Here is a 21,876-nt window from a genome sequence, read left to right on the forward strand (position 1 = left end):
TATGATTAAATGATATGGTACACTTAAGGAATACATATAGAGGCAAGGGTCATGTAACCTAACAGAGCTTTACCCAGGAGGGTGCAATACCAACTTTTCAATAAAGATAATACTTCTAAATCATACCTAGTTGTTCTAACCTAGTTTCTAAAATACTCCTCTCTCTTCTCTATTAAACTGCTTTGTAGATACTGCTCAAAACAAACAAAAAAGGCTAGGCAAAAACTGCTCCTAAGCCACAGAACTGTCTCATATGCTTTCTTTAAAAAGCTCTCATTCCCCCCACTCCTTTTATTTTACCTGTAACTCCAAACTTGGACATGTCTCGCAGGGGTTATATAAAAAGATCCTAAATTTCTGAGTGCACAATTCTACATCCTGCTCGTTTTTTTCTTTCTATACTAAAAAAGGTTATCTGTGACACATCACTGAGCTGTAGGAACTTGATTTACATGCAGTCAGGGATTCCATTTATTACACTTTGATTGTTATCAATCTAACCATCTTGTCTTTTGATAAAGACACTGAGAAGCTGCAGCAATGCCAGTTATCTCATTAATTCCTAGGGCTGCTTTGGACCACTTTCCAAAAATGCCAGTCTTTTACCTGGTCCCCCTAAGTCCACTCTGAACTGTAACAGGCACAATTATGTAAGTTAAAAAATGGCCCAGGGTACAGCCGACCTTATTAAGATTATAGGTGTTCCCAAATCCTCAGGCTTTTTTAACGTCAGCAAAATCCTAAATGAAAAGCCAGAATCCTGTAAAATTTTCCAGTTCTTTTCAAAGCTCCAAAAGTAGTACATTGGTACCAATCTCTACTCCACTGTCTACAAAAATGTGTACAGGAGACCCTGGCTTCATTATTTATACCAGAAACACATGGTTCTAGACCAAAGTTGCCAGCTGTCTTTCCTGAAGCTTATTGGTCTCTCCACATTATTTGCTATCCCTGGCCAGTCCAATCAAATTGGGATGGATTTGGCATGTTAACCTATGGAAATCTAGCGAAATGGATCCCTACCCCCATCCGACCCCGACGTCTGTTTTAGCTCATACACTCTCTTGAGATTGTCTGATGCAAGGCACACCGAATTTCCCTTTGGTGAATATGGCTGGGTGGGTGAACCCAGCTATCTCAATCTCAATACCATGATGAGACCACATATTGGTCACTTGAGGCTTTATGCAGGGGTTTTAAAGAAGCCAAGTCAAAGCTGCACTCGGAAAGCAGATTTAAATCACAGACTAGAAAGAAAAATAAGAGGGTTACAAATCTGTCCTGAACCAACAGAATCTCCAAAATAGGGTGAGGGGTGAGGTAGGTAAGGAATGGTCTCCAAACCAAAGACAAAGCAGGAAAAGAGAAGAGGTAGAGATCATCAGAAAACTTCTGTTTATTAATTAGACAAAGGCACTTTCTGCCACTAGATAGCCAGGCCATTCCAACCGAGGTAAGCAGATATCAGGAATCTCCACTGAATAATGCTGATCTGAAAGTGGTAAAAAATGTATCTACAGCCCCGAAATGAGACATCTTACTAGCAATGGTGTGGTAAAGTTATTGAGGCATCCATGTGCTTTGCATTCTACTAACAGAGACATCAAAGGAGAGAATGAAAAAGTAAAAAATAAGAACAGGGAAAAGAAAGCTATAAGTCAGAGGGATGATAAAGTGAGTTTAAAACACACAAACACACACAGAACATAAGAATCCCTACTAGAGTATTTGTCTGTACATACAAGTACCAAATCACAAATCAAACTGTCAACATACTGCCTCCTGGAAGCCTCTGTCTTCATCATAGCCAGGTCACAGTAATCACAGCTTTACTTCTCAGGCAGGAGGGAAATGCAGTCTGGTCCTAGGAAATTTGTTTTTAATGGGATGGATACCAAAACCACATTAGGTTTTCAGAAAACCCAGATAAACTAGAACACTGGCTTTCCAGTCTTTGCATTGTTAATGTTTATTACTTAATCATTTCTGTAACTTCCATTTCTGTGCCAGGCACAGTCCTTTAAATTTTTTTCCTTTTATTGATTCTAGAAGGAGGAAAAGGGAGGGAGAAAGAGGGGGAGAGAGAAACACTGATCGGTTGCCTCGTCCATGCATCATATCTTGGGGTCTACACCTGCAACTCAGGCATGTTGCTGACCGGCAATCGAACCCATGACCTTTTGATTCGCAGGATGATGCCCAAACAACTAACCCACACCGGCCTGGGCAAGCGCAATTAAGTCATACAACTGGGAACAAGTCTTGACTCAAATGTCCACTCCTCACAGAGACCTCATCTGCGTCAGAGATGGGTTGACTTGTCAGGAGTCTACTTAGAGGATTTATTTGCTAGGACTGCACAAGGGACTCAAGGAAAGAAATCACAACAAAACTCAGGGTGGCCTTTGGGGATTGGGGGTGAGAGAGGCCTACTCAGGGAGAGATCACCAGATCATCAAAGGCCCTATTCTCAGATCAGCTGGCCACTATCACAAGCAGAAGGGGCATCATGGCATTTAATTAATGCTCCAACACTGGCCTTTGAGTAGCATTTTCAATAATCACTTTCTTATGCAATTTACTCAACTGATCATACTTGGAGAAATATAGGCAATCATCCTAAAATAATTTTCTCCACTTTCATCAAACAACCAGGACCACAGATTCAGATCATCCTCATGCTATCACCAGGGAGAAAGAGAGAAAATGGAAAGCAGGAAGACCCCAAGTCCTATAAACAAGCAGACATGTTTTGTCACTAGTTTATCATTATTGCACAGTATATCCATTTCAGAAGTATTTTCTTCTCCCTCAACTTCATTCAATAACCTTTTCTCCATTCAATAACACTTTAGCATTATGGGAAGGGAAGATACATACATCTGAAACATTAGCCATGATACAATTTGGAAGAAGCTTCTGAGGTAATGTGGATATACCCCATAGCCCAAAACATATATGTGCATAAACCCAGTAGTTCTTAAACTTGAGCATGCATCACAATTGCTTGGATGGCTTGTTAAAACACACTAGCCAGCCCTGGCCAGTTGGTTGAAGCATCACCCCATGCTCCAAAAGGTTGTGGGTTCCATCTCAGGGGCCACATGTGGGGAAGCAACCCATCCACATCTCTCTCTCTCCCTCTCCCCTCCTCCATCCCCCCACCCCATATCCTCAGGTGAGAAGTTAAAAAAACAAAGACAGTAGCCAGAGTTTGTCATAGTTCTGGGTTTGATAGGTGTGGCTGAATATTTGCACTATAACAGGTTTTTAAGTTGTTTTAAGCATTAATATAATTCAGACGTTGCTAAGAGCTATGGGACGGCTTTTAATTTAGTGAAGACCAATATTGTTTTTTTTAAACACTTTATTTATTTATCTTTAGAGGGGAAGGGAAGGAGAGAAGGAGAGGAATGTCAATATATGGTTGCCTCTCATGAGTCAGTCCCCTGCTGGGAAATGGCCTGCAACCCAGGCATGTGCCCTGACTGGGAATAGAACTGTGATCGTGTGGTTCGCAGGCCCGTGCTCAATCCACTGAGCTACACCAGCCAGGGACCAATATTGTTTTTAACCACTCGATTATATCCCGCTATCAAGCAGGGGCCTCTACCAAACAGGGGCCGTGTTTGAATTTTATTTGATAATAGTACTTTCACATATCTTAATTTAATATTTACTACAGCCTACAAGGTAGATATTTTTCTTCACTATATATATAACTGAGGATACAGATTCAGAAAAGTTAAGTGACTTGCCTAAAGTCACACAACCTAAGGGAACTTTAAATCTTGGTTTTAGAGCTGCATCTACTATGAAACTTTGTATGTACAGGCAATTAACCTTTACGTGTTCACTTTCCCCAAGTGGAAAATTAAGACAATAATCCCTGCCTCCTCAGTGAGTGCTCCAAGTTACTGAAAGTAAAATCACTCTGCAAATGTTTTCATAATGTAAGTTACTCTCACTTAGATCAAAGTGACAGGCTCTATCTTTGAACCTGAATCTCACCCCCAACCCCATTCTCCCTAAGAAACGAGCCTGGGGACCAAATGCTGCCAAATTTCACTACAAGGATCACATAGCCATTCATCAGAAGCCTAAGTAAAATCCTAAATGGAAGGGACATACAGGACAGAAATCTAGGCATAATGTCAAGTTGTAACTCAAGGCCTTTCAGTCTTTCACCGTATTTAAGAGTTCCAGGCTATTGCAAAACTAATGTCCCAACAAACCTTAGTGCTTGAATAATTTATTTTGGAGAAGCAATTTTAGTTTATAGTGTTACAGCTCTGGAGAATCAGAAAAACCTGATTCAAACCCAAACTGTACCTTTTACCAGCTATCTGCCCTAGGGCAAATTTTTTGACCTGTCACTGACCCAGTACAAAATTGTAGATAAACCACCTATAAAAATTACTCCACAAATCCTTTATAAGCGTTATCTTTGGCAGCCCAAATTCCTAAACAGGTAAAAAGAAGTCTGGAGATGAAAGGCAGGTTATCCAAATCTAAATTATCAAGAGTTTCACACTCCTGCCCTGGCAGGTATGGCTCAGTAGCTTGGGCATTGTCCCATGAACCAGAAGGTCTCAGGTTCAATTCCTGGTCAGGGCACATACCTAAGTTGCAGGTTCAGTCCCCAGTTAGGGTGTGTATAAGAGGGAACCAATCAATGTTTCTCACATCCATGTTTCTCCCCCCCCCCCCCCCCCCAGTCTATAAGCATGTCCTCGGGTGAGGATTAAAAAAAGTTTCACACTCCCAAACTAATGCCGGACCACCTCACAAACACTACCACTTTAGGACCAGGACTGAGTATTGCCCAAAGAGGAAGAGAAAAAGCCATCTGTGTATGCCAAAGATGACAAAAATCAACTAATTCCCAGCATTTCTGCTCAGATGACTTGTTCTCTTTAAACAGAAAGCCAAATTAAGGTCTATGCAAGAGAGAGGGGAAATCACTGGGCAAGAAGAGCCCAAAGACGTATCTGTTTCCTCTAAAAGGAAGCAACCTGCATGACTTAATCTTTAATTCTCCACCACGTGGCTGAACTCACACTTTTCTAAAAGTCAGAGTATACTAGGCACGAGTTAGTTGAGAGTTAACAGCTGGACCCAGATGCACTCATGCCTGGAAAGCAAGTCATGACCTTAAGGAAAACAGGAGGCAAAATAAAAAAAAATAAAATAAAAAAACACATCAAGTACACAGCAAATGAGTTTTTAAATAACTAATATCACATCAATCCCTAAATTCCCCTGCTGCCATCATGCTGGTGCTAGGTCTTGGTGGGGTGGGGAGGAGTTCCTTTTAATGGAGATGTCTATAAATAAGTAAGCTGAAAGCTAACAAGTTTAAAAGGGAAAAGCATACAAAAATTTTGGCTGCTGGTGATAAGCCACAGAAAATCATGAATGTGCCAGGGCTAAGGAAGGAAGAAATCTAATATCTAACACTGCAGACTTGGGAACCCAGAAGGAATGAAGCCATAAGGAAGCCCAAATGCAAGAGAGAGAAAAAAGCACATGGCACATTTCCTGTTCACATGGGTGGCAATTCAAGCAGCCCGGAGAGCACATGGCCTTAGTGCCCCAAAGCCCTTCAGTATTTCATATCAACATTAACTTCCTGAAGGGCAACAAAAATCTGTCCTGGATTACTGGGTGATTTCTAATATGTACCATAACCAACACTAAGTCAACATTTTAGGGATCAAATTTCCTACTCTTCAGCACGTTGGAATGCATTTTTGGCATCAGACTTCTTCCCATTGTAGTACACCCTCAGAAAATGCAGAAGCCACCCGGAAATAAAGACTCAACCTGTCCCAAGACCATCTTCTAGTAGGTACAAATGATGAGCAAAAACAAATGAAAGTTCACCCAGATGTTCCTTAACATTCAATAAGAGCTAATTCTATCCATTATGAGGGGCAGGGCAGCAAGGGGGAGCAACTGAAGAGAGGAATAGTCAAGACAGTTAATAACCTGGATTCCTCTAAAACCTGGGATTGACTAAGGAGTTTACCTTAAGCCCCTACACACCTGCTGTGGCAGATGAGCCATGATACCAATGCTACTCAATTACTGGAATCTCACTTTCACAAAATGCCAGAATGGCAAGACAAAAAAAGTTAGAAGAAATATTTCTAAATTAAAATCTGTATTCAAGACTCCTTATTTCTATACTGGAACTGAGTAACTCATCCTTCTCTTCCAGGTGGAAGCACTATAGCCTGGCACTGGACACTCCAAGCTGTTCAGCATTCACTTAGAGCCCTCCAAAAGTGCCAAAGTCGTATGTGGTCCAATTACATATGGAACAGCACAGAGGTGTGGTCCAATCGCATATAGGAAGAAAAATCACCACATTTCAGAGGCTCCCATAAGGAATAAACATGTATTTGCATCATTTATGAGCTTCTCAGCCATGGCCAACCTCATGAAAAAACAATATTAAAAGCCATTTCTGTGAACGGATGAGCAAACTGCATATGTGCAGGCTTACCCACCCATCAACCCTCAATGTAAGGCCTGACCCAAGCAACTCAGTTCAAGCTCAGCTCCCAGCCCTTCAAAAATAGCAGCAGTCCCAACAGGTACTTCATGGCACATTTTAAGAAAGGTCAATTAACTCTGCCAAAAAATAGAAACCCCAGGCTCTCCAACCAAAGTTGTACTGTCACTTCAGAGTTGTCCAGAGCTCACAACTCTAAAAGTAACATGACCTTCCAAACCCAAAATTACAACAAAAGAGCCCCTGAATTGGCCAAGAACTTGGCAGGTTGTACTAAAGGCCCCACATAACCACAGGAACCACTAAGATCCTGGAAACACTCTCTTTCATGGAATTTTAGTTAGAACCCAAATGTTCAGTCACTGGAACGAGGCAACTATTGGTCTGTGGATAGATGTGTTATTTGGATTCTGTCAAGCCCACAGAACTCAAGAGTAGCATTATGAAAAAGCAAATTAATATTTTAACTTTCCCCCTCTTAAACATTTAGCTTCACAAATCACTTCCTCTAAAAGTTGTCCCAAGATAAAGTGTCTAACTCTGACTGCTCCTTATTCTTAGATTCCTTCAGCTATAGACTTAGTCTGGTCTATATCCATTTATAAAACCTTACTTCACAAGTTTTCCAGATGTGTGCATATAAGCATGCTTCCTCAAGAAAACTAAACTCCTCCAAAGCAGAGACTGCTACTATCTTTTAAGTTCCTTCTTAGTATCCAATTGGTATCACACAGAGCAATTTCCCACCCCTGTATGAATCTCCAGATCTCCCTGAACTATAAATCATGCTCTCAACAATTCTAAAGTTCTATACCCTCACCATCACCACACTGGGAAAGGCCTGGGTAACCAATGTCAGTGTCAACCCAAGTTTTTATATTTTGTTTTAAAACAAGCTGATAGTCTTTGGTGAGTTAGCCAAACCTAAAAATTATGGTCAGGGCCATAATTACATTCATATTCCCTACTACTATGGTAGTTCAAAAAGGCACTTCCAGGACTCTGGTCTCTAAAACAGCTCATGTGAAGAAAACTGGTGTCAGAGACAGTGGATTTAGTTTAAAAAAGGGACTGTCAGGGGTAAATCTGGTCATTTCACAAGGCTATCAAAGGAGAGTATACCACAAGCAGACAGCTAAGATACTGCACTTCTAAAATACCTCCATAAAAAGTGTGTGTCTCTGAAGGAACCATAAATGCTTTTAATCCTAAACCGGCAGTTTCAAAAACAAAGTCTGAATCTACTCACATAACCCTTCAGGCAGGATTTAGTGAGTCCCCAAACATTTGGACTTTGCACTGACCCAGGAACTTGGGGGCATTAATTTCAATACACATATAAGTAATACATAGGAGTCTAGTAAAAACTATATACATAAACCCAGCCCTTGGTGTGGGCTTACAGTCCTGAGAGTCACAGCAGGACAAAGGCTGAAGAGGATGAAGTTGCAGCAGACTTTTTTTCTACTTTCTGGTCTTCCAAAAAATGCAAACCCAACCCTAAAAACATCTCACCAAACTACAAAACCTTTCTCAAAGAAAAGGGCTTTAATTTAAAGCTCAAAGTCTCATAAACCAAGATTCTGGAACACACTTACCTCACTATTGAAATTTAGGGTGTCCTTCTTTCCCAACGTCTATTTGTTTTCACTCTAAAACTACAATTGGTTTTGAACGGGCTCCACATGCCCTGAACTCAGCATGGTGCCAAGGGTCACAGAGGCTTATCTTCCAGGGCAGCATCTTTTAAGTTCAAATCTCTCTTAGATCATCTCTCCTTATCTCCATGCTCTACATCCCCCCCCCCCCCCGCACTACTTACCCTCTTCCCTAGTCTCAACTTTTTCCTCCAATGTTTTTATTCCACCACATGAGAAGAGAGTAGCATTATCTTTGCTTGAAAACTGTTTATTAATTTGCCTGTCAAACATTCTATAGAGCCGTTCACATCTTACTACAGAAACCTCCTGGGTACATATTGACAGCTCAGCAAGTATTTACACAAAGCTCTGAAACATTTGGTTCCTTCAGAGGGGAAGAAGCTGCTGCATCAAGCAGAGAATTATCAAACAACTTTCCCTGTTACCTTTTTCCCTCTTTTATAAAGGGAAGCTTCCTCCTAGTACACTTCTAATATGCCTAAATTACGCTTCTAAACTACTAAGCCAGGAGGAGAAAAAAATGGAAATTCAGGTGTGCCAGAGAAGAGAAACAGCATCTCCAAGACCACTTGCAAAACATACCACACAGTTTCAAAAACCAGGGGCATGAGGAAAGGCAACACACCTATGAAAATGACCCTGACACTATTAGCTTTTCCTAGTCTAAGGAACTTTTGCTCCTCTCTCAGCAAAATTTGCAGGGCAAGTTCAGGCACTCAGATTACAACCGACTGCCCAAACCAGACCTAGACTTGCCCAAACACCAGAAAGTCTGGAGAGCTTAATGCTACCTACCTCTCCCCACCTAAATAAGCAGTGCTAATTCTGAATTTATGAATATCCACTTCCCATCCCTAATACACTCCCAAAATTCCCTCTTGGGAGATTTTGAAGCACCAATTTTTCAAGTCCTCCTTTGGTGATGTCTGCTTAATTTTTCAATTATTATTTAGTGTTTTTAAACCACCAGCCAGGTGGAATGACTAATGACAAACATTAACAGCTCCATGGCAAACAGTCTGGTGGTATTTGTGTTTTCTGTGAAGGGCCACAAACCACCATTGCACCCAGCTGTTCAGAGCTTATTCCTGTAAATCCTCAGGAGAAAACAGCCTTGTGTCCTTTAAGCTCAGGGTAAGAAAGATGGTCTCAAAACCCTAGTTATGAATGTAGAGGAAGAAGCTACCTCATAACAAGTCAAATACAGAAGCACAGAGAGATATGTAGCATCACGGAAGGGTCATGCAATTCTCCAATCTCACTTTACTGATGAAGAAAAAATGCAACAGAGAAGGCAAATGACTTGCCCAAAGTCACATAGCTTAATCCAGAACTGCGTGTGGAACCCAAACCACCTCTTCTTCCTGAGTCCTGTACTCTTTACTCCTCACCACTGTGCCACACACAACTCAATGTGTACTGGTAATGACATGAACCAATCTAAACAGGGTAAAAACCAGAGATAAAAAGGAAACAGTACTCCATTCAGAGACTGAAGTATCCAACTGGCAGGAAAAAAATTGTATGGTGTCAATTTATTTTGAATACCATATTTTAACCATATTTGCATGCTTTAGTTGTTTCTAAAATTGGGGGATTTGAAGCCAATCAATACAACCTTTGGGGTACAGGGATGGGAATAAGAAGGGGCCCTGACCATTATTTTGTTAGCCTATTTCTACATTTAAAAAAAATTTCACTAACTTCTTTGCAGAAGACCACTGTAGACATCACACCTTACAGGAGTTCAATGCAATATATAAATGTTTAATGCAATCCAAGACATCTTGATACAGCAGGTGTCACTTATGATGGTTACTCTGTGTCATACTGAAAGGAAGGATCCTAAAAAAGTCCTCACAGGGCCCAAAAGAAACAAGGCAACTTTAGTCCTAGATGCTTTCTCTTTTCTCTTGTCACCATCCCAATCTCCATCACCACCAGTGGTGATATACTCTTATGGACAGTACAGAAACATGAAGCCCCCAAAACTAAGTGCCATCTCAGTGTGGTTTTCCTGGTCTCTCCCACTTGAGAGAACTCCAAGAGTCCTGTATTTCAGCCAGCCCAGAATTTCTGCCAGTAGGTGTTCCCATAATAAGCCCAGGACTCCTGAATTTGTTTCCCAGTAGTCAAAAATATCATTTGATATTTCCATAGCAAGAGCTAACAACCAAACTTTTACAATCAAATCAAGCTTGATTCTGGACTACATATTCTATTTTATCTTTTTCTTTGATGACCTGGTACTACTGGCAAAGTACTACAGCTAAGAGCCTCCCAAATAAAAAGTGATACATCAGGTTCAAGCACAGAGGTGATCTACTGAAAAGTATTTCACCAGTAGCAGGATTCAATACTTGAGGTACAATACTTACAGAAAAAGATAAAGAAAAAGTTTGTTTGCTGGATTTTCCCAGCTTCCGTGAAAAGGACATAGCCACAATATACACACTTATCTAATCATTATTTGAAAAAGGCAGAGTCAAATGAGAACATCACCACCTTAGCTGTGTTAATCGTCTCTGCAAAATGTTCATAACCCAAGACCGAGTTAGGGAAAGAAGGGGATCCTATTATTTTAGATTGCTTAAGAATAGAGCATCACAATCTGACAAGAGGTTTATCCTTAATGTAGCAAAGAGGAATTCAGAACAAAATCCATCTATAACCCTCACCTAGACTACATACCTGAACTGAAGCAGCCCCACAAAAATGGGGGGCTGCTTCCACAAGTGAATGCTCACCAGCCCACTCTCTGTGTCTCAGGGCAGTAGACAACTGACCTGAACTTGAACAGGAATCTATGTTGTGTGAAATGCCAGGTCTGGTGGTATTAAAAGGAAATCACAATATTCACCCAAAGGCAGCACAGACAAGCTTCCAAACAAGGACTATAACTATTTTCCTACCTTTTTACCCAGCACAAAGCATATTACCTAGCACATAGAAAGTTTTCAAATATTTAATAACTGAAAAATACAAATTATTACATAGCAAATCTTGGATTTATCAAAATACACATGTGTGTACCAAACCAGTAAAATTCAAATTAATTTTTGCTTTTAAATGGACTCTTGACTCACTCCAAATTATTTTCTCTAGTAGTTTAAGAAAGGTAAATTTCTCACCACCCCCACCAAAAAAAGGAGGAATGAGGGGAAAGAGATGTAGACTACAGAATGATCCAGAGACAACAGGATGTTCTGTGTTCTAAGACAAAAAAAAAGTTCAACTTATCCTCCAGACACTAGAAGTCCAACAGAAAATTCCCCTATTTCTTGCCCAGATGTACATCATCATGGAAGGCATGGAGTCAAGGCATAGAGCTCTAAAAAAACCTGCTATCGAATACAACTATTTTCAAAATACCCAATCAATGGGAGAATAGAAAAGCAGTTCTACATGGAGAGGGAATACAGCTACTTAGGCTGCCTAAGTGAACAATATCTCACACCAAAAAGTTACAACTGGGTACTGCTGTAAGGGGGGAGATAGGAAGGGAGGAGCATTTACTTCTTTTTGAAAAGATACATGACTCCATAACATACTCAATATTTCTGACTAAAGTATTGAAAACAAGATGACAGAGAGAGAAGAGTAAAACAAAATGCTTTAAAAAGTATCTAAAAGTTGAATTTCTGAGCAATTCTTAAATATTATTGTAGGTTGTTACTTCTTTATCTTGGAAGATAGAAAAAACTGAACATACCTTAAAATGCAAAACAAAAACTGGTCAATCTCTACTTAAAGTTCTAAAATGACTGATGACAAAACAGAAAACTAGTCTTTTTGATATTTCACAAGCAAATGATAAAGTTCACCAAACCAAGCCTTTAGGAGAAAGTCCCTCTCAAGATCATACAAGATGACAGCTTCCCTTTAAATTCAGCTGCACTCACAAAGTTCAATTAACAAAAGTAAAGTGTTAACAAGATTCAACATGTAAACAAAGAATGAGGCCAGCCTTTCTTAAACCTAATATGAAATTCTCCCAGAAAGCTTCCAGTTCTCAAAAAAAAAATTTCCCTCCTACCCCCTCCCATAAAGACCCCACATTCGCCACACAATAAAAAAAGCCCAGTAAAATAATTTCAGTTCTGCTAAGTGAACAGGGTCAAAATTACTCAAGACAAATGCATCTTCAGAGCCATCAAAGAAGTCATTTATACCATCAGGGAAGTCACAAAACCAAAACAAACAGCAAACCCATTGTAGAGAAAAACCCAGCTACTGTTCTAACAACACAGACTCTATTTCAGGCTGCATAAAACATAACAAGCAAAATAAATCCAAGGTACAAGCAAAATGCCACCGCCTCCTCTTTTGTTTCGGGCACAATGTAACAAGGGCAGGCTGTCTGGGGCTCTGCTCCTGCTGATACAGTATTGCTGCTTAAACCTCATTCCTCAAGGTCACAGCCAATTTCAGCTCTGGAATAAAAGGCAGATAGTGGCAACGATGGTTTGGGTTATCACAGGCAGAAAAGCAGAGTGTAAAAGTTTATGAGCTCATCAGGATTGTTGTACCATTACATCAGAGGCAATTATAAATGGCCAAGAGCAGGAGATGGGGAGCCAATCAGATCACAGATAGGATGTCAACCTAAGACCAACTGTCTCCTGGCTTTGACAGAAGGATTTTACCTCCATAATTCAAATCCCAAACCAAAGCAATCTGCACTTACTACTCCAATCACTCAGCTGTTTACCAGCACTTCCAGGGAGAAGACCAGGCCACTGGGCCCACGGAAACTAAGACAAGAGATGGCCCGGACTGCTCTGGGTGAGCCGCAGCCGGCCTCTAACTGCCCCCAAGCAGGCCCCTGCCCTCCCTCGAGGCCCCCCAAGCCGAGGGGCCCCTTTATGAAAGCACAGATAGGGAACGGCCTAGAGAAAGGCAGGGGGGCGCAAAGAGGAGCGGCAGGTGAGCACAAAACTGTTCACTCAACTCCAGAGCTTCTAGCACTGCCTTTACCCCTAATCTGAGTCCCAGCACCCTCTCACTCCGGACCAGGTCCTTCCGCGCACATTTTGCTCCTCACCCCCTTAAAAACCCCTGAAGTTCGAAGGGGCCAGGGGAGATGGAGAAGGGGAGCAGACACCTTAGGGAAAGCCCCACACAAAAGCTGAAGGAGGGAAGGAAAGGAAAGCAGACAGGCAGCCATTTTAAGAGAGAAGACCTAGACAATGGCAGCTCCCCAGCACTGGGGGCCCCGGACTGAGGGTAGCCCATGGCTGTGGCCTGACGCCGGCAGCCGCCACCCAGCCACCCCCGAACCCCGCTCGCCCCAGTACCCTCCCCACTCAGCTGGGTACCTGAGGGGTCCGGGCGAGCGGCTGCCCCCCGCCGCCGCTGCTCCCGGGGCTCATGGGCGCGTGGTGGCTCCTTTGTTGGGCCCCTCCCGAGGCGACTGCCGCCGCCGCCGCAGCAGCCCCCCAGCACTGCGAGGCCATGTCCGCCGGGCCCTTGCCGGCGCCCCCGTCCTGGGGCCCGCCGCCGTAGTCGCCCCCAGGGTAGCCCTGGTAGCCCCGGGCCGAACTGGGCGACGTGAGCAGTTGGTTGAGGGTGGGGGTGGCGGTGGGCTGGGGGGTTCCCCCGCCGGCCGCTGAGGAGCCGCCTCCCCCCATGGCCCCGAAGCGCTGCTGAGCGAAGGACGAAGACGACGAGGAGGCGGAGGCGCTGGAGGATGGAGGCGGCTTGGAGCCGGCGGCCGCCGCCGCGCCGGAGCCCGGAGTGTTACCTCTCGGGGAGCTCAGCGCGTAGGCCTGGGGAGGTGGGGGGTAGGCGCTGCGGTTGGGGTAGTAGGAGTTGTACTGGTGGTTGGGGAAGCCGTGGTCGTGCGAGTTCTGCTGGGGCCCCGCGTAGGGCTCCAGGCCCCCGCCGCCGCCGCCGCTCTGCAGCGCTGCCAGGGCAGGGCTTTGTTGTCCGCCATGTTGTTGGTGGAAGACGGCGGCCGCCGCGGCGGCGACGGCAGACGGGCTCCGGCCGTAGGGTTGCCCGAAGCCGTAAGCTGGGGGCGGCAAGGCGGCCGCGGCTGAGTGAGGAGGCGCCCCCACCCCATCGCTGCTGCTGCTGCTGCTGTTGCCGCCGCCACCGGGCGGCTCCGTGAGGTTATTGTTCAGGGCGGGCCTAGGGCCCGCGTTCCCGTTCGAGTTCTTAAGGTCCGGCTCCGCACCGGGCCCGCCGCCGCCGGCTCCGCCGCCACCCCCATTGCTCTCGGCCCCGTCCTGCAGCTCCTTTCCCAGTGGCTGCGGCGGCCCCACGGTGGGGCCCTCGCTTTCCTGGCCGGCGGCTGCCTTCATTTCCCCGCGCTCGGCCGCTGCCGCCGCCGCCTCGCCCCCCGCCTCCTCCCGCTGCTGCTGCTGCTGCTCCGCTTTCTTCAGCTCCGAGGGCGGCGGCGGCGGGTTGCCCAGGCTGCTGGCGGCGGCGGGGGCGACCTGCGCGGCCATGATCCCCGCTGTCTCGTTCGCGAAGAGACCCGGCCCTGTCTTCGTCGTCTCCCCCCCTCCCACCCCACCCCGAGGCCAAGTCCCCCGGGTTGCCCTCCCCACCCGCCCGGGCGGGCCTCGCGGGGCTCCGCTGCTGAGCTGCTCTCGCTCGCTCGCTCCTCTCCCCCCCGCCCCGCCGGCTCAGGCTCCGGGCTGGCGGCGGCGGAGGAGGAGGAGGCGGCGGCGGCTGAGGCGCCGGCGGCTCAGCTGCTCCCGGCTCTGTAGGCTCGGGACCCGGCTCTCCCGGCTCATTCCCCCCAAGCCCTTGCCTGGGAATGAGGGGGGCGGTGGAGGCTCCGCTCCCCAGGGCCTGGCCCCGCTGTGACTCTCCGCTTTCTGCTGCCGGAGAAAGGAGGAGGGAGGGAGGGAGGGAGGGAGGCGAGGGGGAGGGGGCGGGGAGGGAGCGGGGGGAGGGGGACCCGGGACGGGCGGGCTGGAGGGCGCGCGGCTGCAGTCCGGGCGCCGGGAGGCAGAGTCGGAGTGCGAGCCGGGCGCCCTGCCTGCCCTCCCCGGCCGCGATTCGGGCCGAGGCTGCTGCGCAGCAGCCGGCGGGCGAGCGAGCGGGCGGGTGTCTGGACTAAGCGGCTAGAGCGCCCCACTCTCCTCCGAGTCCCCCTCACTCCGACACGAGGCTCTGCACTGCCATTTTACCCAGCGCCGTCGTGGCCGTTTGGCAAACCCGGAACGGAGTGCGGAGCGGGCGCAGGCCTTGGAACGGACTCGCTCCCTTCCCCTCACAAAGGAGGGGAGAGAACCAGCCGCTGTGGCGGCAGGCCCGCTGCCGCTTTCGCTCGGCAGCCCCGACGCCGAGAGCTACGGGGAAAACCCGGCCCGGAGCTCGTGACTCTCCGGAGCCTGTGCCGCCTTCCTCCCGGCGTTCCGATCGGAGTCGGTTCCCTCCAGGCCGCACCGAGGGGAGCGGACAGCGTGAACTTTACTCGCGGCTGCAGAATTGGCCTGAGCCCGAGACCGCGGCCGTCTCGGCCCAGGTCTGACCCCCCTGGCAGCGGGTCTGGTCTCTTGGCTGCTACTTTGCACCTCTACAGTACTTTTCTTCTTCAAAGTCTTTTACAAACCCACTCTAAAGACCCAGCTGAGAGAGGGGAGGGCAGGGGTGCCTTACTTTTACCTCCGCCCTCACCCCCGCCCCCCGCACCCTTTACAAGCCTAGCTGAATGGAATGACAGATTATTGTTCAGACTTTAGGTTTTCCCTCTCCCCTGCCCTCACCAGGCTCTAGAGGCATGAGGTCAGATCATCCCCATTTTACAGAATTGAAAGAGGAAAGGGGACTGCCCCATTAAAGTTGCAGGGCAGAGGACAGTGGCTTTAAAGCTTCCCCTGTCTACTTAGCCTTAAAAAAAATCAAGTTATATCATATACAACAATGGGATCAGAGTATCAGAATGGGTTTGAGATCAAAGCTGATCATCTCAACGCTGACTTAGAAGAATCATTGAGGCTACTACTCTAGGGGCACATGATAGCCTTCCAGCAGGATAAACCAAGCCTCATCTTTGCTGCCTAAGAGAATTTAGCCCACAGTGACCAATAACCCCAGTCTCCAAAGACAGTACCTGTAAGACTGTAAACAGACCACAGAAGAGGATCCAAAGACTGAAGAAACCATTGCAGAAGAGGGATAGGCAAAGGGAAACCATTCTCTTAAAAAGGGAAAATGTGCAGTCTAACAGTTCACTTAGAAAGTGATGTAACCCAAATTTTTCTATCTGCATTGAAAAGATTCTTCAAAGTTTTACTATTACATTCCAAGAACTACAAATTGAGCTGGAGGCTTACACAGAAAATTCCAGATCTATAGGGCCCACCAAATCCCAGAGCAGCCTTTTCTTCCTCAGGCAGACTTGGAATGCTCTGACATGACAGTCTACAAAAGCCAGAGAGAATTCAAGCTCTTCACCAGGCCCAAGGCTGCCTTAGGAGAAAGAAGCCTAAGCCTTGGTAGTCACTAAACACCAGGGCCTTTTCTCCCCTCAGATTTTTATAATCAGATACTCCTTGGCCACAGAACCATTATCTCGGAACTTCCAGATTCTGCAGGCCCCTAGAGTTCTGGCTGTGCCACTGGTCACTGTGAATAAGTCCAAAAGAACCTGAACTCATTCTTACCCTCCAGAATATTTAAGCATCTTTCACTGAGAAGACAAAACCTTTCTGTTAATCTAAAAGTGTTGTTTTCTGCTCCAAGCCAAGAACCAAACCCGCCTACCAGGACCTGATTGACTGGAATGGGCCAGTGGCCTCTTTTCACTCTGTCCTCTGGGGCAACAACTCTCCTGGTGCATTAGGTCCTAGAAACCAAATTATAGGCTGCCTCATAAGTGGTGCTGGCTATTTAATCAACTGCCTCTGAGCTGGCAAACAGTCCTGGGTCCTGCACACAAATAAGGAATTTTTTTACATGCAATTACCCTGCCATTTTCCTCAGAGCTGGAGAGTAATGGGAAACCTGGAGCCCATGAAAATCTGGAAGCCAGAATGGATTTGTCTCCAGAGGAAGCCTTCATCCCCTTTCTTCAATGGCTGTGAAATTGGGCAAGTACCAAAATCTTTTTCCTACCCGTGGACAAGTTGTTTAGAAAACAACCACCATTTTTACCTAGCAATAAAGTAACAAAAAAGCCATCCTGCTTGGAGGAGGTAATGTGGGATTTCTCCATTCCCACTATTTTTTTCTGGAATATTTAAGTAGGTGTTTTTATTTTTTATTGTTCATTACCATTTTTTAAATCTCAAAACCTTTAGGGTCTTCTTCTACTCCTACCTTTAGAGCCCCACATGACTATCCCAGGGAATGTCGAGTTGAAGGGAACTTTCCTAGAAACTGGCCCACCAGCTTTCCCCAGGGGCAATGGCAGCGGGAAAGGGGGAGGGGCGGAGCTGGGCACGTGGCTGGCCGGAGCTGCAAGCCCGGGTTTGGGGCTGTGGGTCTTCCCCCTTGGTGGAGTTTTCTCCCCCACGGCCCCTGCCTTTTAACCCCACATCCAGGCAGCTCAGGAATCCCGGCGCAGATTAGAGAACTAGGACTAGGACAGCGCGTACCCTCACGAAAGCGCCACCAACAGCCTGATGGCAAATATGGACTGAATCGTTGACATGGAAACCGGACTAAAGTCTCGCTCACTCCCTCACAAGAGAGTTCTTATCACCAGCCCCGACCGCAGGGCATTTGGCAAACGTGGAGTGGATTTCCGACCCGGAGGATCAGCGGAATAACAGCGCGCAGCATCATCTCTTGTGGCTGCGACAGCCTAGAGGGGCGGGCAGGGCTGCCAGGACAAACCGACTGAAAAATGGCATAAAATGTGCTCTCATTTTATCTGGCTGCACAGTAAGCGTGAATTGGACCGAAGAACAAGGGAACAACCTATTAAAATCTACCCGGTCAATTGCAAAATGTGGAACCGAGGCCTGGAGCGTTTGCCAAGAGAGGGAAACGTTCACAGGAAGGACAGCCCTTCCTCTCTAGCGGTGTGTCTTCCCTGTGTATCAGAAATGCAAAACTCAACAAACAAAAGATCGGGTTTGGCTCCTTCGTTTCCCCACTCCTTTTGGGGGTTAGAAGTTTTAAGCCCAGGGACCCAGCAAGGATTTGCCTCGAATCTGAACAAAGGCGCAGAGCTGCTGTGGAGCATCGGGTTGTGGCCCCCACACGTGTCCCCACCTCGGCAAAGTAGCAAACACCCAGCGGAGCTCTCTCCAGTGAGAACTGGAGCTGCAAGTTTGAGCAAAAGGGCAACTCTGTCAGTTGACGGAAACCAGAAGCCGAGTTCAAAGCCTGGCGTGGATTTCCATCTGGAGCTGTCTGTTTCTCAAAGTTTGCAATTCCGTGTTCAGAAACAGCCCCAGCGGAGGCTTGGGAGCGCTGTGTAAGTCTAGCACTACCATCTGACAGTGAGCTGCAAAACTTTGGGCTGCACATTAAGCGAGGAAAGTGGATTGAAGCTAGAGTCTAGGCAATTCATTATATTACCGGCTCCCAGACGGAAGCTGTAAGATACGAACTGGATTCCCACGGAAAAGTGGAGCGGAGTCTGGAGCTCCAGAGTTCCTCACGTTAAAAGTGTGCCTACCCGGCACCTAGGATCCCGAAAGAGCAACTCCAGAGGCATCAAGTTTGGTGGGCGCTCAACAACCGCTTGTTTAGGTGATGCTTTGTCCACTCATCTCAAAGTTTTAAACAATTTGAAGGAATTTACATTTCAGAATAATAAACATTTTTGAGAAAAGTTAATTTCTGAATGAGTTTTTTTCACGAGTAGCTCTGGAAAAATACCCTTAGACATTTAAGTCAACTTCCTTTTTTTTTGTACCAATATAAAATAAGAATTATCCTCACCATTACCTCCCCAAAAAGCTAAAATCAAAAATTAAATAAAGATCTAAGTTGGTCTGGTTTGTGGTGAATTTCAAATATGACACACAGGGTCAATTTAACACAAGGAAAAAGGTACCAAATCTTATACTCTAATTTGTATATTTTTCTTATCTACCAATCTCATTGGTGAGCTTCCTGACAGAGTTAAACTACTAATAATATTTTAAAGCCAAATAAACCTGGACTGGAGCTTCCTAAAAAAAAACTGAGTAAATGAGAAATTTGAATCTTTCTGCTGAGCCTCATTGAAGATTTACATTCACCAACTGATGCAAAAATAGTATATGAAAAAACTGCTTGAAAACCTTGAAATCCACTCTGTAGTCCATCAAAAGAGAAACCTAACAACTTTGTATATGGTACTTATTACATTAAGTTGTTTCTAGATTTGGAGAGTTTTATATTACCAAGGAAAGATAAAGCCACCAATGTTAACACTGAAGGCTATTGCTCAAAAACAGGAAAAGTCTGTTATCTTTGACTTCACATATTAAGCCAATGTAGGCTGCTTTTGTTTTGCTTTATTCTTTAAAATCAATCTAGAAAAAATGCACACATGTAAAATGATTATAAGAAACATTTTTTAAAGTTGAGGGCAGAGAAGAAAATCAGAGGAAAACCAAATATTCTAAAGAGTATTTCCACGCTGATCGCATAAAGCTCTCTTACTGCCATTTTACTGAGATAGGAAAAAGAATCAGAGTGGGTAAGTTTCTCATAGCAACTCTGGAATGGATATGGAATGGAGTCTTTTCCTCCAACACAAGTTCTGTAGAAGAGAATTGGAAAGAGAAGGAAAAACTATGTGAGCACTGACAAAATGGAAGGAGGCAGTCATGCAATCCTGTGAAATAGGATACTGCCTGTGCTCTGCAAACACAGCCACCTCAAGAGAATACTCTAGCATCATCATCTCAGTCTTTTATGTAAGAATCAAAGAAAATCCAAAGAAACCTATTAGGCACAGGACAGGAAGTGACTGGTCCCTAAGGGAAAGCATTCTGACTGACTTTAATAGAGTTTAAACCTATCCTGACAGAAAATAACTTCTACCAAAGATAAAAGAAAATTGGATCAAACAAAAAAGTGACCTGTAGAACACTGTAGTAGTAGTGGTATGGCATTCCAGTGAAATGTAGAATTTACCAATGATACCAATTGAAAGCTGCCAGGAAAAATTACAGTGGATTTTGGCATTTTTCCAAATTATTGCTTTCTGCCCTGAAATTTAACAACATTGGAACTGAATTCAGAAGCCACCACAGGGACTGTTGGGTGGGGAATAGCAGGTTGGTTCTTATTGGCCTACCCCTATTGGAGGCCTATGTACAAATGTGTTGTTGTTCTTCCAATCTTGCTGTGGAGGAAAAGAACAGGAGACAAAGGGGAAATAACCCAACAAACACACTTCATCAAGCCTTTCCAACATGCCTTTTAAAAAACAGTGGTGAAACACACACATTCCTCTCCTTTAATAGAGTTCATTCAATCTATAAACTACACTAAAAGAGTACATAGCACCATACAACATTAGGCACCAATTTTGCCCCCAAACATCAAACCAGGATATAGATTACACATGTTTTAAGTGAAGTCCCATTTGACCTCAGAATAAAGTCCAAGATCTCATTGAAGTATTTTTTTCCCCAGTCACACTTACTAAAAATAATGGCACTTTGTACAGCAAAAACTGGAGTGTGGGGCTGGTGTTTTGTTTTCCCCTGAGCCCAGCTAAAGTTGAAGGTCTAGAAAAGAAGGATTCTAGTTAATTCCATACCTACTCTCTCTTTTGTGAGCGAGAACTAGCAGCTAGTGTTTCCAAGATGGAATCATAAGAGAATTCAGGTACTACATGGCCTTCAAAAAGAAGGTATTCTCTAGGAAGAAGCTTAGAGATAAAGAAGTTGCAACATATTTGGCTACTGAAGATTTGTATTAATCTATCATTAGCACAATTTGTAACTGATTATGGAGAGGTTAGATACAAAACATTTTATAAACTTAACCAAACACTGCAGACTCAGGGCACACAATCTCCACCTTAATACTTAACCTTTCATGATGAAGCAACCATACCCTATGTGTCTGCCCTCCTTCAGCAATTCTTGAGTTGCATATGCTGTTCTGACTCAATTTTCACCAAAACAAGTCTTCTACAGAGGTTTAGAAATCTTGTGAGCATGTTGTTTTTTCAACTAGAAATTAATAATAGTATGACTGCTGCTAATAATAAGATCATTTCAAACCCATATTTATAAACTTCATTAAGTACCTTGTTCCTTATTTTAACTGTTTCCTAGAACTGTTTCCTATACTTATTAATGCTATCCTTGGCAGTAGATATTTCTAAAGTCCCAAAGTAAAATTCACAGGAGAGCCCTGCAATAGTAATAGCACTAAATGCAATAGAAAAATAGGGGTAATCATGCTGAACCATAACCGTTCACTGACATCACCTTTTGATCTCTTGTGAGTGATTGATATCCAAAATGATCTGCTAATTGAAGATTAGTACATTCTTTACCATTACACACACTATGCTGACTGACCTAGGCTCTCTGCCTCTACCACAAATTCACACACACGTACACACACCTCTGACATCATGTGTTGGTGTGTAATGCCAAAGTATGAGAAATATTTAATGGCAATAACAGGAGAAACATTTTTTAAACAATTAAAGCTATGGAAGGGACCTGGATAATAAGGGATATTTGTTTTATTTTTTCAATTTAGTTACTTTTTATTGAATTTATTGGGGGGACATAGGTTAATAAAATTGTATAGGTTTCAGGAGTATAATTC

The 21,876-nt window shown here is 44.8% G+C and overlaps 1 protein-coding gene across 3 annotated transcripts in view; it reads right to left on the minus strand.

Annotated features, from left to right (window-relative positions):
* Positions 1-15,105, minus strand: part of ARID1A (AT-rich interaction domain 1A) — a 67,595-nt gene extending 52,490 nt beyond the window's left edge. For 2 of the 3 annotated variants that reach the window (XM_037032882.1, XM_037032881.1), the window contains exon 1: positions 13,500-14,701. In XM_037032882.1, coding sequence (XP_036888777.1) covers positions 13,500-14,633 — 1,134 coding nt within the window. In that variant the 5' untranslated portion in view covers positions 14,634-14,701. Of the gene's footprint in view, positions 1-13,499; positions 14,702-14,941 lie in introns of those variants that run through there. The other variant, XM_037032884.1, reaches the window with a different exon arrangement.
* Positions 15,106-21,876: the final 6,771 nt, after the last annotated feature.

Source organism: Sturnira hondurensis, unplaced genomic scaffold (assembly GCF_014824575.4).
Source record: "Sturnira hondurensis isolate 20B ecotype Veracruz unplaced genomic scaffold, ASM1482457v3 Scaffold0021555, whole genome shotgun sequence".
In the NCBI taxonomy this organism is placed as follows: Eukaryota; Metazoa; Chordata; class Mammalia; order Chiroptera; family Phyllostomidae; genus Sturnira; species Sturnira hondurensis.